Genomic DNA, 17880 nt, shown 5'->3' on the forward strand with positions numbered 1-17880 from the left:
ATTTGTAAATGTCAATAGAATTATTTTTCCAATCATGCAATTCTACAAGCTTCTCACTGATTGACTCTTATGTATTATATTTAAAATTTGGAGATAAACTTATTGTGACATTTTTACTTATATTTTTGCCATTTGTCCTATTTATCCATTGATGACATTTTACATGTGCCATTTTTATCTGAAAGTGTTTTTCGGTGACATTTTTACCTAAATTCGCTATTATTATTTCAACATTTAAATTTAAAAAATCGTTTCTGAAATCAGAAATTGAACTCTATTTTGCCGATACCCTCTTAATAGTTGTCTCATTACTAATATGTGTGTGTATATATATATATGTGTGTATATATATGTGTGTATATATGTGTATATGTATATATGTGTGTATACATGTGTGTATATATATGTGTATATATATGTGTGTATATATGTGTATACATATATGTGTGTATATATATGTGTATATGTATATATATATGTGTGGGTATATGTATGTGTATATATATGTGTGTGTATATATGTGTGTGTATAATAATAATGAATGATTATTTTCTTATACTTACAATCACTAGAGTGTCATGTTTACGCAATCATCAATGTAAGTCGGAAGATTCGAACCCTTCCATTAAGACACCTTTAACTCAAATTGCTAAGGCTCTATTTCTGGGGCAGCAAACAATCGCGACCAAAATGAAGGGAATAATTAACTTATAAACTTTCGAGTCGGGCGCAGTTAGACAATTTAGAGCGTTTGAACGACGAAAATGGTGAACGTTGCATAAACTCTACTGGATTGCCACTTATTTTATACTTCCCAGACAGTATATATATATATATATATATATATATTTTGTTGAATTCAGGAATCTTTCTGTCTAACTCGGGCGTTTACACGGAATTTTGAACTGAACCCTTTATTTAATCAACAGGATAGCGTTGCCCTTTTCCATGTCTAGGTAAAAGTCCGAGCTAATTTGCAATTGTTTTTGGTCTGCCTGCAGTTAGAATATATATATATATATATATATATATACTTGTGAAGATTAAAGGTTAAATTCTAACTGCAGGCAGACCAAAAAACAATTGCAACAAAATATACCCGTAGAAGGTCGGAAATTACATCGACCGAAACATTGAGCAAATATAGTTTCAAAATGAGAACTATAGTTCAAAGAATCCAGATAATCGTCATCAAAAGAATTCAGAACCGTGTTATATATATATATATATATATATATATATATATATATATATATATATATATGCCACTTTACTTCTCTCATCCCCCCCTAATCTCCTCCTAACTTTCCCCTTGCCACAATCCCAGCTGCTGGTGGTACCCTGATGATCACCACCTCAAATCTCGCGTCTTACTATGCTCCTGTTTCCTACGAAAGTTGGCCTGATCACAAACTGCTCCCGCCCGCATAGAAAAATTTGCGGTTAGCCCCAATGGGAAAAAAAGGAGAAAGGAAAAGAAGAAAAAGTACACGTTCGCCGCCGCCGCTGCCGCTGCCGCCGCCACTTTCTTCATTCGAGTAAACTATTCTCACCACCGCGGCCACCGCCACAACTTTTGCAAGTGCTTTACAACCACAGCTGAAGCGCTATCTCTCAATCACAAACATTAGTAGTCGCACTATCATAGTCGTGTTATTAAACTTACGTCAGGACGGACCGGTTCCATACGGCGACGAAGCCGAAAACTACGCCAACGGATATATATATATCGATATATACATATATATAATATAATTATACGTAGTATAACAGAGGAAAAGTCCAATGTACAACGATGAAATTAAGGTAAGAAATGTATTTCTGTTATTTATACATGTACTGTTTGTTCATAAACAATTGCACAATGCACATACTAATATATATATATATATATATATATATATATATATATATATATATATATATATATATATACACACACACACACACATTGACAGACATCCAGACAGACATATATATATATACACATATCAATATATATTTATTATAGGGGTGTGTGTGTATATGAATGTGTATACATAACGCACCTGTTGAGTTTACGGATTTTTTACACGTGACTTACAATCGGAAATGCGTTCAATTAATGCTTGAGCATTGGTTATAAAAAGATAAAAATCACAGGATTGCATCATGCGACAACATTCCGTGACGACAAACTAAGATCAAGGTGTAGTTTCTGTGCCAATATTTTCAATCGTTTTACTTCAAGTGCTTCTCTAAAATAGAAGGTGGGCTAGTGAAATAACAGTTATAAATAGAGGGTGCTGAAGCGCCCATATTTAACCAACCTTGTACCATACCCTTAATAATTTTTTTTGTTGGAAATCAAAACAAGAACAATAATAATAGTAATTTAAAAAAAACAATAATAAAAGCAACAACAATAATAATAATAATAATAATAATAATAATAATAATAATAATAATAATAATAATAATAATATGGCGAAATGACATCAGCGACGATTGCATGAAGCGTCTTGGTTCTAGATCCTTTACAATTATTTTCTGGACTCTGGAAACAGTAAAGAGACGGATCACTATCAGTACCTCTACAGGAAAAATACGGAGAGTAAATGGATCTCAGTGTAATATTAATTGTTTTGGTTAATCAATTAATTAGCATGACCGAACTTTATCTCTTACAAATCTTAATAAAACGGCAAGGCACTTAATTAGCATGTCTGCTAAGTGAACATCATGACACCTAAGTAGGCAAATTCCTACTCACTTTCCAGAGCAAGTCAACGGACAATATCAGTGAGAAATCAATGGTGTGCCAAAAGTATTGTGAATGGAAGCAGACTTGCTGTCTCTCGGATTCCAGGGAATATTTCCTGCTGTTGCCAGTGAGCAATCAATCTTTTAATTGAAAACTCCTACGGAGTAAATAATAATAATTTATTGGGCTATGAGTCCTGGAGCGGTGGGAGAACTTGTAACATTCTGCAAAAACTGCCTACTGTTACTGAAATGGTACGTCCAGGGGGGAAGAGTGTTCCGGAGCGTTTGAGAGAAATATTGTGACTCGCATTATATATATATATATATATATATATATATATATATATATATATATATGATTTCAAACAAATGATAAAGTTTGTTAGAATGGCATTACGTTTATCATTATGTATGCATGTAATTCATTACTACATTAATTCTCTTTTCGGCAAAATTATGCAATTATTTGCAATGTAAACATGAATTACTGCGATTGAATTTAATGATGAATTTTGTTTCAGATTTTTTAAGTCAAACATTATTTCATTTTATCTTCAAATTTATTTATATTAATTAATTATATATTTTTTTACTTTACGTTTATTTACACGCCTCAAACGTTTCAATTCCGTATTATTCTGCTTATATTTGTAAGGGCAAAATAATTATCAAGATACAGCACGTCAGTATAAATATGTGCTCCGACCAACAACGACTCATGCACATCTCGTTTTCTTCCCCCCCCCTTTTTAGTGTTTTCTTCAATCTAAACATTCGATTTGAAATAACAACTGCAACCCAACTATTTCAGGGTCATTCATGACGATAACATTCATCGGTGGCAGAAGCGTGACATTATAGGAACGCTAGTCGGATAATAACAAACATAGCATGGACAACTGTCATTTTCTTTTTAATTATAAATAACATTTCATCAACGATTAAAACAATTTAAATTTAAAGTTACATTGTGTGGTCAGAACTGTTTCCTTTCGGTGTGACAAAGGATTGTCTTGCATATGTTAGATTGTTTTGACCTTATGCTTATACAAAACGCCACCAGAAAAATTAAAACTTGAGAGGTTTACTAGATACTGTCTTCCATATCGCTTTACAATGGTTTTTTCAGGTTACTTGACATGAAGCTTCCTCTACAACTAAATCTCTATTGGATAAATCTGTAAATCATTCCTATAAAAATATACTAAATGGTTCTAATTTCCACCATCTTTTTTTTCTTCAATTTCTTTGAACTTGCTTTCTTCTCACTTCTTACAGCAAGTAAGTTTTCACAGGAACGTATAAACTGAAAATATTTTCCAACCAATGGAAATCGTAACATGTCCATGTTAATATAGTGAGTCGATACGACGTTAGAAAGCCTTTATCAGACCAACAATCCAACACAGTGAAAGTTGACCGCACTTTTAACAGGACTTCAGCATCTAGTTAATGTACCCCTAAAGCCAAAGGCCAGCGAAGACTGAAAGGAACCAATGACTCACGTACTAACCTTAATCAACTCGCGTATATCTACACATACTAACAAGAACAAGGTAAACAAACGCACACACATAAAAAATGCCACGCTGCCAAATACTCACATACGTATATTCACACTTAACATTTTGATTTGTGACTATTCACTTAACTTTCTTTAGGTAAACCCGTGCTTTTACTATGAATATTTTACTAATTGAAAGTAACTTTTTTTCTAAACTTTCATTTTTATGTTTTTGATATCGCTTGCTAAAGTACAACCTTTTTATTTTCTATATTTTACATTTACTTTCTATGTTGATATGCATATGTGTTCAATATATACTCGTCATTTTCTTCTTCGGCACAAAACATTAATACAGGGTTGAACGATAAATATGTAACCCTAAAGAAAAGATCACTACAGCTTTATTTTAAAACTTTTATTGAAAAAAATATTCAGGTAACTTGATTATGTAGAAGAGCTGACATCTATTCAATGTAGCCACCTTCAGCCTCAATCACAACCTCGATATCAGTCCGGAACTGGGAGCATGCCCTTTTCACAAGAACTGGCGGGAACTCGGCGAATACTAGGCGGATGGCTGCAATCAAGCTGGTTTTGGTGTTGTAGGAGGTCATGTTGGTGATGTTCTCAACGTATGACCAAACGAAGTAGTAAAGCAAGTTCAGGTCGGGGAAAGAGGATAGTCAGAGAGAAAAGGGTACAGAGTCGTAGCACTCCTTTTGAAACGAAGCCTGGGTCTCTTTGGGCTGTGGACCGACATTGAGTTCTGTTGTCATATTCAGGGTCTGTCAATGGCCACCTGATTGCACCAGGGGATAACCACTCTCTTCAGCACACCCAGGTACATTTTGGTGTTGACTTTCAAGCTGACTTCGAAGATGTGAGGTGGCATGATGTGGTCATCACTTAAAAACACATCAAGACCATAACCGTGGCCAGAAACGCTGTTGAGCTGTACCCTAATGCGTTGAACCGCTCGGATTTGCATTTTGAGGGTGCTGGCAATGTTCCTGTTGGCATAACTTAAATCGGTAGAGAGCATGAGTTGAGCATCTCCTATCTCGATTGTTGAACACTGTGACATTTTCAGACATCGTAGCTCCTATTTCCTTTGAGATTTGTACGCAACTTGCCAACTAGTAGATGGTATACAACAAAATAAGAAAACGGGGTTTATCAAACGGAAATGGGATCATATCGACAATTGTATCCTTCCACTCTGTACCACGTTTGATATTAAATGTTGGTGTAGTTTTTTGTTGATATACAGACACTAATTCCGTCCAAACATGTCGTCTAACAAAGCGAGGGACACCGCAACGAACTAATAACAAAATAATAAAAATAATACAATATTTGAATACGAAATGGCTACATACCGATACATACGATGCATGGTCCATTTCCTCATAAGAATTGTTACTTCGAGAAAAAGGACAATGCTTAAGCAGACTAGATGAATTTTTTGAATGGTTTGATAAAAATAGAGCAATGGGTTCCTTCCTTGCAAATCTTGTCCGAGTACTTCTTCGAATTATTTGGGTCAACTAATCACTTTTTTATGATTTGTTTCAGACAATGCAAATCATAACTGGACAATCTCCAATATAGCGATCAATTTAGATACTGCTATGTTATGTCAACATTGGAAATATTTTGGAATTATTTACTAGGTTGGGGATTTCCCTGGTCCTAAATTACGTTAAAATATGATATTTTAATTAGTATAGATTTCGTATATATTATTATAGAGTCCTGATTTAAAAAGTTAAAAAATAGCAATTGGGTAGCATCACCTAGAATCGAAACCGAAACTGTAGCATTTAAAGCAGGTGACGTTACCACTGTACCAACGTGACACGCGTATAAACTGATTAAAAATAAACTAAGCTAAATGTACAAGATGTATAATGATGTTTTTTTCAGTTTGACCCATTTCTAACCCATTAAAAATATTTTAACGGTCTATAAAAGAACGGTCCGTAAAAATTAAATTATTTGAGGCCCTTAGCACCGTTCTGCGACTTTTTGTTTCGGAAAAGATAGAGTTTGGTAAAATATGGAGGCAGAGAGACATGCAGACGCATATTCTTTATATATGAGATATTTTGCAAAATTAAAGTCTCCTATTTTGTAATTCAAAATGTTTATAAATCATTCAATAATTAAAATTTATAAGACGGGAATGTTACCATTAAAACGAGTTACCTTTTGTGCTCCAATTTTTTTCGACATAGTCACCACCATTCTCAATGCACTTTTGCCAGGAATTCAATGATGTATCTCTGTATCTGACGCACATTCATGAATGATTCTCTGAGTCTGACGCACATTTATGACAGGGGTAACTCTCTAAAAGTCTCACAATGTCAATATCTGCAAAACAGAGACGAAATTTTCAGTTAATGAATGCATAATTCACTCATTATTACAATGCAATTTGGAATCACCTTTGATGCATTTAACCCGAATAAAGGGAGGTATTTTTTAACGCCCCGTAAAATAATTAATATTAAATAACTCAGTGGTTTAAATCGGTATACATTTAAAAGGGATATAAATATGCACACGACTTGTACACATATATGCTTACACAAACGTGTGTACATATATATTATTGAGTCCTGATTTATAAAGTGAAAAAATAGTAATTTGGCTATCATTAGCTAATTTTTTTTGGTTTATATATATATATATATATATATATATATATATATATATATATATATATATATATACATACTTTTTTATCAATTTATATACCGAATTGTTTTTAGTTACAAATCTAACCATTTCCCTAATCTCGGCAACTAACGTTATATTCGGAAGTTGAATTTTTTCTACTTTCTACCATTAGCAAAGTTCTGTCTTAAATTACTTCTGCACGTGGAAGTGTTTTTGTTGGCATGTTCTGGTACTTTCCTTCAGATGAACAGAACATCGAACTACCATTTCCATACGAAACTTTCTCAACAATATCCCAGAATAATTTGATATAATCGAGAAATCTTCAATCCAGCTAGAATATTACAATATATTACAATATAAACCTTTAAATATTTGACCGTGAAATTGTTATTTTCCCGGTTACCGTAAAAACGTATGCACACACTTGTGGTGGATGATCTATGAACTTTAGTTGACTGGTTGTTTTAAATAGATTGTTATTTTATTATTGCTACAAGAAGTGGAGAAATTATGCTTTAAAGAAAATCAACTAAAAAGATAATGCATCGGACAATATGTACCAGTTTCTTTTTAATTCTGATGCCGATATGATACCTCAAAAGTTCTGATGTTTTCCGATTCCTGATTCCGATTCTCATGTATAGCCCCAACACCAATATATATATATATATATATATATATATATATATATATATATATATATATATATATACTGTGTAATCAAGACATTCAAAAAAAGTGTTGATGGCTACAAAAATGTATTTAATTTTACGTTACGATTGTTTCCATGCCCGGTCGACAATTTCAAACATTATACCGTTTGAAAATTTTCAAAAAACAACATTTCTTCGGACTTTATGAATAAAAACACTCTTGACAATAGAACATTGTTTGAAGAGAAAGAAAAATAAAGAAAAATTCCCTTAACGGAAAAAGCATATAGGAAACGTTTAACCTTGGGGTAACCTCCACGGAAAGCCCATTTTATATATATATATATATATATATATATATATATATACTATATTTTTTTAAAAATACCTACTGACACTAGTGTTTTATCTATTCGGGAATCATTGGTGCAGGGAGTTACGATTTCAGCCAGACGGGAGATCCGAATTCGGCCGCGAAGCTATCTCTGACTCCATTAAAAGGAACAAACCACACTGCCAGCGTTAACCGCACGAACTTATCTTGAAATTTACATGAAGAAAAATTTTATTCCAAAATACATGGTGTTGACAATTTTGTATTTTATTCCTTTACATCAATCGATCCTTACAGTTCTTGACAGTATCTGTTTCGTAGCGCAAAATCAATCACTGAATTATTATATCAATTAGTGAATCTATTATGCCCTTAACTCATCAGAAGCAATAGCAACAATCAATCCACCAAAAGGAATTAAAATGTGATACGACATGGTGAGAATCCGAAATTTGGAGAAGAAACTGCAGTTACCTTTATCTATATATATATATATATATATATATATATATATATATATATATATATAGTATTAAACAAAACGCTATTCTGTCGTTTCACATGAATATAGTTAGACGGGGTAACGGTATCAATCTAGGGATTCGGCAAATGGACGCCATCTTTTTGGTACAAAGTCGGATATTTTTCCCTCCGAGTTAATAATAATCTGCTGCGAGTTAAAAGCAATTCCTTGTGAAAAAATGAATGCTTTTACTTGTTTACAAATTTACAGTATTGATAACTAATAGCATTCAATGCTATTTGCGTATGATTATTATATTTTACTAAGTGGAACAATATTTCATTCACGAAAATGCATCATTCATTATATATATGTGTGTGTGTGTGAGAGAGAGTGTGTGTGATAGGACGATTCAAATGTTTTTACCGATTCCGTACTAAATTCCCAATTCAGATGCAATTACCGGTATTCCGATTCTTTACAAATCTCTAAACATTTAACTATAGATTGGTTATTTTCCCCCAGTTACCGTAAAAACACATGTAATCTGTGCAAATATTTTCCTCGACGTAAAAATATACTTGTAGGGAAAGATTGATTGATTTTAGATTAAATGGTGATTTAAAATCAATAAATATTTATTATGTTATCGTTATTAACAACAACGAAAGATTTTGCTTTAAAAAAAATCAAGTAAAAAGGACATTTAAAAAGAATCGTTTTGGCATCGGAAAATAGGCACCAATTTTTTTTATTACGATTCCAATACCTTCAAATGTTCCGATTTTTCCAATTCGCGATTCTGATTTCGATTCCGATTAATCGTCCCAACACTAATATATATATATATATATATATATATATATATATATATATATATATATATATGACAGTTTAGCTATGCCAAACTATTCTGACTTCTTTACCTAAAATGCACCAAACATTGGTGTTATTTCCCTTTTGCAAATATTTTCAAAAGTCAAAGACAAAAACATTTTCTTTCTAAAAACAACCAAACGCTAAAACATATTGAATATATAAAGAACTTGAAGCATAAAAACATTTTCCAAAATGACTTAATTTGACATTAGCTACTATAGCAACCAAACAACCAAATGCTATGCAAAATTTCTGCGTTTAATCCTCGTATGGATTCACCAGGATTAAATGCCAAAATTTTAGTCGTCCACGTCCAGTGCTGAAAGGCAGGAAATTTCGTGTAGCTAAATTGCCATATATATTTCATAACTTTCTACTTGCCTCTAATCATGCATTGCGCACTGTTGATGCAAATATTGAAAATTTATACTTAAAATATTGTATCTCCTTTATTTATGTCGATGTATGAAATTTGTGAGATGGACAAACTGATTAGTTTTATTTGGATTATACGAACTATTGTTTTTCATTGAAGGTTCAATCCTCAGTGCTAGCGATATTACGAAAAAAATCACGAATCATTCCAAACTTCTACTCCTCAAAGCCATGCGGAACAAGAGCAAGTTAGATTAAATGAACCGTTCCATTTAAAATGCCTTACAGATTTCATTACAGACTATCGAGTTCGACTAAAGATTCTCGAGTACGACAAGATACACGAAGAGGGTTCGGAGGTTTCATCAACCAGAATGTTTTGAGAATAAAATCCGAGATGAGAACATTTGTTCGACATCCTTGCATGCACCTTCCAATGCATCTAATCTATGTTTTCTAATCAATATAAGTGTTACATATTATAAAAGTATCGTTTCCTTTAACGAAGTCAACACGTTGTAAACTCCGTCGCAAAAAACAAAAGAAAAGAAAACAAAACTTGATTCCCTTTTTTTAACACATGCTTATAGCTCTGGCATTTATAACATTTTTTTTCCTAAAAATGGAAACAATTCATTCTTCTTTTTCCGACCGCGTATAACTATTCGTCTTTGCTCTGACGCGAACTACGCATATCAAACACGTCTCGAATTCCATTCGTTCGAACACGTTTTTCCCGCGCTTTAGTGTCTCGAACACGTCTCTACTAAACACGTGTGTCCATTTTTACGCTGCTATGACGTCACATCGTGCAATCGGATATGAGTATGTCTGCTGCTAAACCAGCGTTAATTGCTTTGTTAGAATTTTTATTTTGTTTTGTTAGATAAATACGTAACTTTATTGTGCTTTCTTAGATACGTACGTTATTTATTGTGCTTTGTTAGGTATGCAAATTATTTATTGTGCTTTGTGAGATACGTACGTTACTTTATTGTGCTTTGTTAGGTACGTACGTTACTTTGTTGTGCTTTGTGAGATACGTACGTTACTTTATTGTGCTTTGTTAGACACGTACGTTACTTTGCTGTGCTTTCTGGGATACGTACGTTACTTTATTGTGCTTTGTTAGGTACGTACGTTACTTTGTTGTACTTTGTGAGATGCGTACGTTACTTTATTGTGCTTTGTTAGGTATGTACGTTACTTTGTTGTGCTTTCTTAGATACGTACGTTACTTTCTTGTGCTTTGTTAGATACGTACGTTACTTTGTCGTGCTTTCTTAGATACCTACGTTATTTATTGTGCTTTGTTAGATATGCACATTACTTTATTGTGCTTTGTTAGATACGTACGTTACTTTATTGTGCTTTGTTAGATACGTACGTTACTTTATTGTGCTTTGTTAGGTACTACGTTATTTATTGTGCTTTGTTAGATACGTACGTTACTTTATTGTGCTTTGTTAGATATGCACATTACTTTATTGTGCTTTGTTAGATACGTACGTTACTTTATTGTGCTTTGTTAGATACGTACGTTACTTTATTGTGCTTTGTGAGATACGTAAGTTACTTTATTGTGCTTTGTTAGGTACGTACGTTACTTTGTTGTGATTTGTTAGATACGTACGTTACTTAATTGTGCTTTATTAGATACGCATGTAACTTAATTGTACTAGAAGCAGATTTAAAATAAATTTCGTAATTACTTTTTCAGTTAGCAATTCATTATGCAAACTTAAACTAATAAGTTATGAGATACATATGTAAATCAAATATTGTATCATCAATTAAATCAGGTCTAATCAATTTGTGTCGACATTCACTATTCATTTCTTACAATGTATTTTAACACACCGATAACTATTTCCCTCACTTTTCCTTATTCATCAATCTATTGTTTATTTAATTAGTTTCGCATGTGTTTGACTTTTATTCTATTTTCATTAAGGTCGCACCGGTCACGCTGCAAAGGCACTTTACAGAAGCTGGATAGATTGCACAGTTTTAAAACGACAACAAAGCAAAAAACAATTATTTTAAATTCACCTCACGCTCGCATAAACATAGTAATAAAAAGGCTACGTTTGGACAATGTGTTATTTTTCTTTTTGCTATTACCTGTTTCAACTAATCAGTCTACTTACACTTTGTGCTTCACCTTTCAAAAAAAACAAACAACAAAAACACTTTAATTGCCTCCTCTTTTTTCATATCCATTCATTCTCGTTTATTCATATTACAACAAACAGATGACCCCTTATGACCTATCCCTTCATAAACACACACCTTTCGTTTGTTTGCTAATAAACCCACATCTTCTTCCACATCGTTCATTCTCCTTTTCTACAACCTGTCCGTCCTGTCGGCTTTTCCACGTCTATTCGGTTTTCCACGTTTATATTTTTACAAGGGCATTACCACTTATTAAGGCCCAGAGGTCACTCAAGGATACTCGTTTAAGAGTGTACCGTGGCATAAAAGGACAATATCATTTTAATCGTTAGTAGTGTAAATTTGGCCAAATAGGATTACTTAAGGGAACGGCTCATCAAGAACTTGTTTACATTAGACTTGAAGACAACCATATTGTAATAAAAAAAAGCGAGTAAACAGAAGAGAGTTCCACAGGTGTGCAGTTCTAAGAAATAAGCTTTGTTCATGGAATCTACGTTTAGTTTTAGGGACAGTGGGAGAAATTATTGATAGTATTTTCAGTCAATCGAGTGTTTCTCGTGAATGTTTGGCGACGGGGAGAATAGACTGGAGCTCAGACTGGAGCTCAGACGAGCACTTGCCATGAAAAAAACGATAAAAGACAGGCTCGCAACGTCTCTTCTGTGAGAAAGAAGTTGCATAGAAGAGAAAAAAGCACTAGGCAGCGAAGTGTATTCGGAACTCGGCAAGATAAGGTCTTCCTAGCAGCTCCTGCCCAGATGTGACAGCAATACTCCATCCTTGGACGTACCTGGTTTTTATATATGTAGAGTATTGCATCAGCAAGTAGATATCTACTGGATAGATAGAAGAATCGCATCATTTTTCCAGCAACCTTGGGAACAGATTTGATGTGCGTATTCCATTTCAAATCAGGAGTAAAGGTCAAACCTAAAAGCTTGTCAAAACATGGAGCCTCCCTCATTTCAGTTGATGCCAGGTGGAGATCAGAACACTGATGATGTAAAGATAGAAGTTTGATTTTAGATGCATTAAAAGTAACCAGCCACTTTTTCCCCATTGTACCATATGCTCAAAATCAGAGGAGAGAGAATCAGAGAGAACTTGATCGTTTACGACCTTTGATGTGCTGCCATGTATGTTAGTGTCATTAGCATAAATGTCTACGAATGATGTAAGGATGTGATTTGGAGTATCATTAATGTAGATCAGGAAGAGAGTTGGATCCAGGATGGACCCTTGAGAAACTCCAGCATTAATACTATGAGCTTCTGATTTCTGCCCATCAACCACCACTCTTATGAATCTATTAAAGAGAAATGATTTAATAATTGAGAAGACATTTCCAGCTATACAATAGCCGGAGATCTTGTGAAGTAGACCTTTATGCCATATCCTATCAAATGCCTTTCATATATCAAGAGCAGTTTCACTAGATAGGAAGCCTCCGTCAAGAGATTCGTTAATCATATGAGAAATAACTGTAAGCGCATATGCTGTAGATCTAGAAGAACATATTGCATGTCACTAAGAAGTTTATTTTTGCTGAGGTGGTTGATTACTTCTCTATTTAACACAGATTAAAATCACTTACTCATGACGCACAGGAGACTTATTGGTCTGTACTGGGAGGGAGATGAGCGATCACCTGAATTCTTAAATACAGGGTATACCGATGAGATTTTCCAAGGTGTTGAGTAGTAATTCTCCTTAAGATAGTGCTTAAACAGCTTTGTAAGTATGGGAGCTAGTACTGGTTGAAGCTTCTCCACGTCTATTTTCTACTTTTCATGTCTATTCTTCGACTTTTCCACGTCTATTTTTCGGCTTTTCCACGTCTCTTCTTTGGCTATTCCTCGACTTTTCCATGTGTATTCTTTGGCTTTTCCATGGCTATTCTTCGACTTTGCCACATCTGTTCTTCGGCTTTTCCATAATCATCTTCGACTTTTCTATGTCTATTCTTCGGCTTTTCCGCGTCTATTCGTCGATTTTCTCACGTCTATTCTTCAGCTTTCTCACGTATAGTCTTCGACTGTGTAACGTATATTCTTTCGACCTTTATTTGCCTGGATCATCTTTTTCTATTCCTGATTAAGCGCTAGAAATGTTTTAGGCAAAATATCGACTTTTTAATGCATATCATCACGTTGCTTTATTCTCTTTCATAATAAATGTCTTCCATTAATAATTTATCTGTTAAAAATTTACCAATAACTTTTGGCTTAAGCCCTTTCACACACAAATTCCTGTATAGTTGACCTGTTGAACACAGTTTAGACGGCTTAGTATATTGCTCTCTTCACAACATAAATAATATTTATTTTTGGCTTATCGCATAATTCTTGAATTTGCCGTTCGATTAATGCGCCGGAAAATGTGCCAAACAGAACTCGTGTCCGATGTTCAAATCGTACAATCGGCTGAACAATTATCTTCTACACTGAATCCATTAGGATTAAATGTATGTGAATTTGAATTAAATATTTATTTATTAAAATGATTATGTAAAAAGATTATATAATACTATTTAACGAATTTTGTGGTTGTCTGTCCTTTTTATACACGCAGTTTCTATTGTGATTTTAGTTAGCCAATCAGCTTTCTAGTATCCACCGCGCCCTCTCTATCAGGCCACAATATTTTCGAAAGGAAACCCGAATAACAAGAAATATTACGTAGGTATGACTTCCTTAGATGTAAAACTCGATATATGACCACAAAAGTACATTCAACAATAAAAAGCACCGTATGAAAACAACGCTAGCAAATAAATACTGGGAACTCAAGGAAAGCGGACATACGCCGGTAGTCGAATGGAAAATAATAAGACAAGCTACGACATGCAGGGACCTAGACGATCCATATAAATTATGCCTTCATGAAAAATTTGCTATCCTGTACTTTAAAGAACCCCAACATCTATTAAACTGTAGAAGAGAAATAGAGAACAATTGTATTCACAGAATAACATTTACTCTAGGATAGCGATAGAAAATAATTTTAAAATTAACCTAACAATAGAAAATAAACAAATTAATAAATTAAATAAACATGATTATACATAAACTATCACACATTTATGTATAATGTATATATATATATATATAATCTTTATATGTACATATATATATATATATATATATATATATAAACTAACAGAAAACAAACTAACCTAAATTTAAAACTAGATATCCAAGCAAAATAGAGCATACACAAAGGAATAGGTCAACCAGAGGTCAAATAGGCCTTTGTCCGGTAAGTGCATGTTCATTGGCTGATGGAAGGGCGCGGTGAATACTAGAAAGCTGATTGGCTAACTAAAATCTCAATAGAAGGTGCGTGTATAAAAAGGGCAGACAACCATAAAATTCCTGCATAAGTCTAAAGAATCCTAGAGTGGATGAAACGCGGAATATTCAGTGTAGCTTAATCGCCATATATATTTTAAACTAACTAGCTCTACCTACGTATTGAGCACTTTTGAAGTAAATACTGAAAGTTTACGCATAAATTTATACTTTCGTATATTAATTTTATGTGAGTAAATGAAGTAGTTATATATACATATATAACTTGGTCGATAAAAAGGAGTGCGATCTTGTTTTCTCTCCGGAGTGTTTTTCTGTTTTGTACCGAGGACGCACAAAGTTCCACCTGTCTGTCCTCGAAGCACTTGCCATCATTGCTAACCCCCCTACTTTTTGCAAGCAGAGAAACCTCCGGCTTCAATTAGAATAATTTGGGTAGTAAGGTTTTTTTTTTTTTTTAACCTCCTCTCCGCTCTTACTCCATACCACTACCAAATATTCTAAAAAATAATAATTTTCAGACTTATGACCCTTGAAAATGTTAGTCTGAACGAAAAGCGCTTCGGGTGTATTTTAACGATCTTGTTTTTAATCGACTTATTTATTTTATTGAATTGTACATATAACTTGCCCCATTATTTTATTTTATTTATTGTTTTATTTTTTCTTTTCCTCACCCCGTTTTCCATCTTATTTTAGTTGATTGAATTTACGCGATGGTTCACTTCTTTATAATAATTCTAAAATTTTGCCAATCGAATAAAGTTATATATATATATATATATATATACTAGCATTTCAGCCCGGCGTTGCCCGGGTGTTTGGAGGTGTATGCTGAGCAAAAAAAAAAAAAAGAGTAAATTTTTTTTTAATTTGACCCCTATTATGACCCCTTCAAATTTATAGTTTCGGGCTCAAATCACTTTATTAAGTTAGATCCAAGTTCAAGGAACCTATATATAAAATTTCAAGTGTCTAGACCCAAAATTGTCGGAGGAGTTTGGTAGAGTTCTTAAAGGTCAAATCGTTGAAATTTGACCCCTTAACAGCCAAATTTCTGGCTGACACCCGTCACATCGATTTTCCCAAATCTCAGTACCCGGTATTTCAAATTTCGAGTCTATAGACTAAAAATTGACAGAGTTATTGCGTAGGGAAATGTACACAGACAGACAGACAGACAGACACGTTCACTTATATATATATATATATATATATATATATATATATATATATATATATATATAATCTGTGTATGATATATATGATTATACGGCACAATTACGTTGACACCGGTTCTCGCAAGATGAATGAAGTTAAGCAACTTTGACCATGGCCAGTATCAAATGGCTGACTATTTGATAACACTAGGCGCTGTATGTGCTCTGCTTATCTTGATATAGCTTTCAGTCGTCCTAAAGTTATATATGCTTACAACGGGAATTAGAGCAGTGTCATCTCAGGAGAGATGTGGTTGGGGATTGTGCAACTTTTGCCAAAATAGTTAAACACGCGGCATATTTCAGTGATAATCCATAGTCTGACAAGACTGAATGCAGTCGTATGATATACATGTGTCGGTCTATTCTCATATATATATATATTTATATATATATATATATATATATATATATATATATATATATGAGGATGTAATATTATATATATGCGGGTATGTTTTTTTCTATATGAGGAGACAGCAACCACATATATATATATATATATATATATATATATATATAATGTATATGTATATACGTGTATATGTATATATGTGTATATGGATATACGTGTATATATATATATGTATGTATGTATATATATGTATATATATATATGTATATATATATATATATGTATATAGAATGAAAATTACAATTGAATTTACCAAAATGATCCAAGATGGTAAAATTAAAGTAAATTATAAATATTAAAGAATTAATATTTATAAAAATATGTCAGCCAGATATAAAAGCTCGATAAAACCAAATAGGAAATAGAGCTTATAATATGAGCAAAAAATTAATAAAATATGTTAAAAAACATTTGGAAATGAGTTAAAAACATTTTTAATCTGAAAAGGAAACACTAGATAAATGGATAGTCCTTAATCCGCGGAGTTTCGAAGAAATACTCTCCTTCTCATCAGAGGGTAGGAATTAGCAAAATGCTGGATCGGATTTTGCATGCAGAAGTATTTGATCAAACAACAAGTAAGTCAAAGATCTTACTTGAAAACAAAATAAGTTAAGCAGAGGGAATATGGTAAAGAAAAAGGTGATTACACATGAATGGATAGTCTGGTGGAAGATAAAAAATCCAGTGACGGTAAAATCCAAATGTAAAACTTCAAGAAAGTTAAATGAATTTCCATTTGTACAAGTAAAATCCAAGGAAATCCCGTAATTTGAAGAAGATGGTCCATAATAATCCAAAGGCAGAAATCCACCCAGTGGCATCAGGAGAAAGAAAAATATTTGGTTTAATCCTCCATTTAGCCTAAATGTCAAAACTAATATACCTAAGGAATTCTTCAACATTGTACAAAAGTCTTTCAAATACCCACACAGATATAGTTCTATTTTCAATAAAAATTCAATCCGGGTTTCTTATTCAACAATGCCTAATTCAGCACAAAAAAATCTTAACATCTAATGACAAAAAATATATATTAGATTTTACTTGTATATATATGTATATATATGTATATATATATATATATATATATATGTATATGTATATAT

General features: G+C 33.0%; 1 protein-coding gene across 1 annotated transcript in view; it reads left to right on the forward strand.

Annotated features, from left to right (window-relative positions):
• Window positions 1-1573: 1573 nt before the first annotated feature.
• LOC145266490 (thrombospondin type-1 domain-containing protein 4-like) overlaps window positions 1574-17880 on the forward strand; it is a 1186987-nt gene continuing 1170680 nt past the window's right edge. Inside the window, exon 1 of the mRNA XM_080122215.1 lies at window positions 1574-1806. Within this exon, the coding sequence (XP_079978341.1) occupies window positions 1796-1806 (11 nt within the window). The 5' untranslated portion in view covers window positions 1574-1795. The remainder of the gene's footprint in view (window positions 1807-17880) is intronic.

This window comes from Euprymna scolopes, chromosome 4 (genome assembly GCF_053919585.1).
Source record: "Euprymna scolopes isolate OS-2025 chromosome 4, ASM5391958v1, whole genome shotgun sequence".
Taxonomy (NCBI): domain Eukaryota; kingdom Metazoa; phylum Mollusca; class Cephalopoda; order Sepiida; family Sepiolidae; genus Euprymna; species Euprymna scolopes.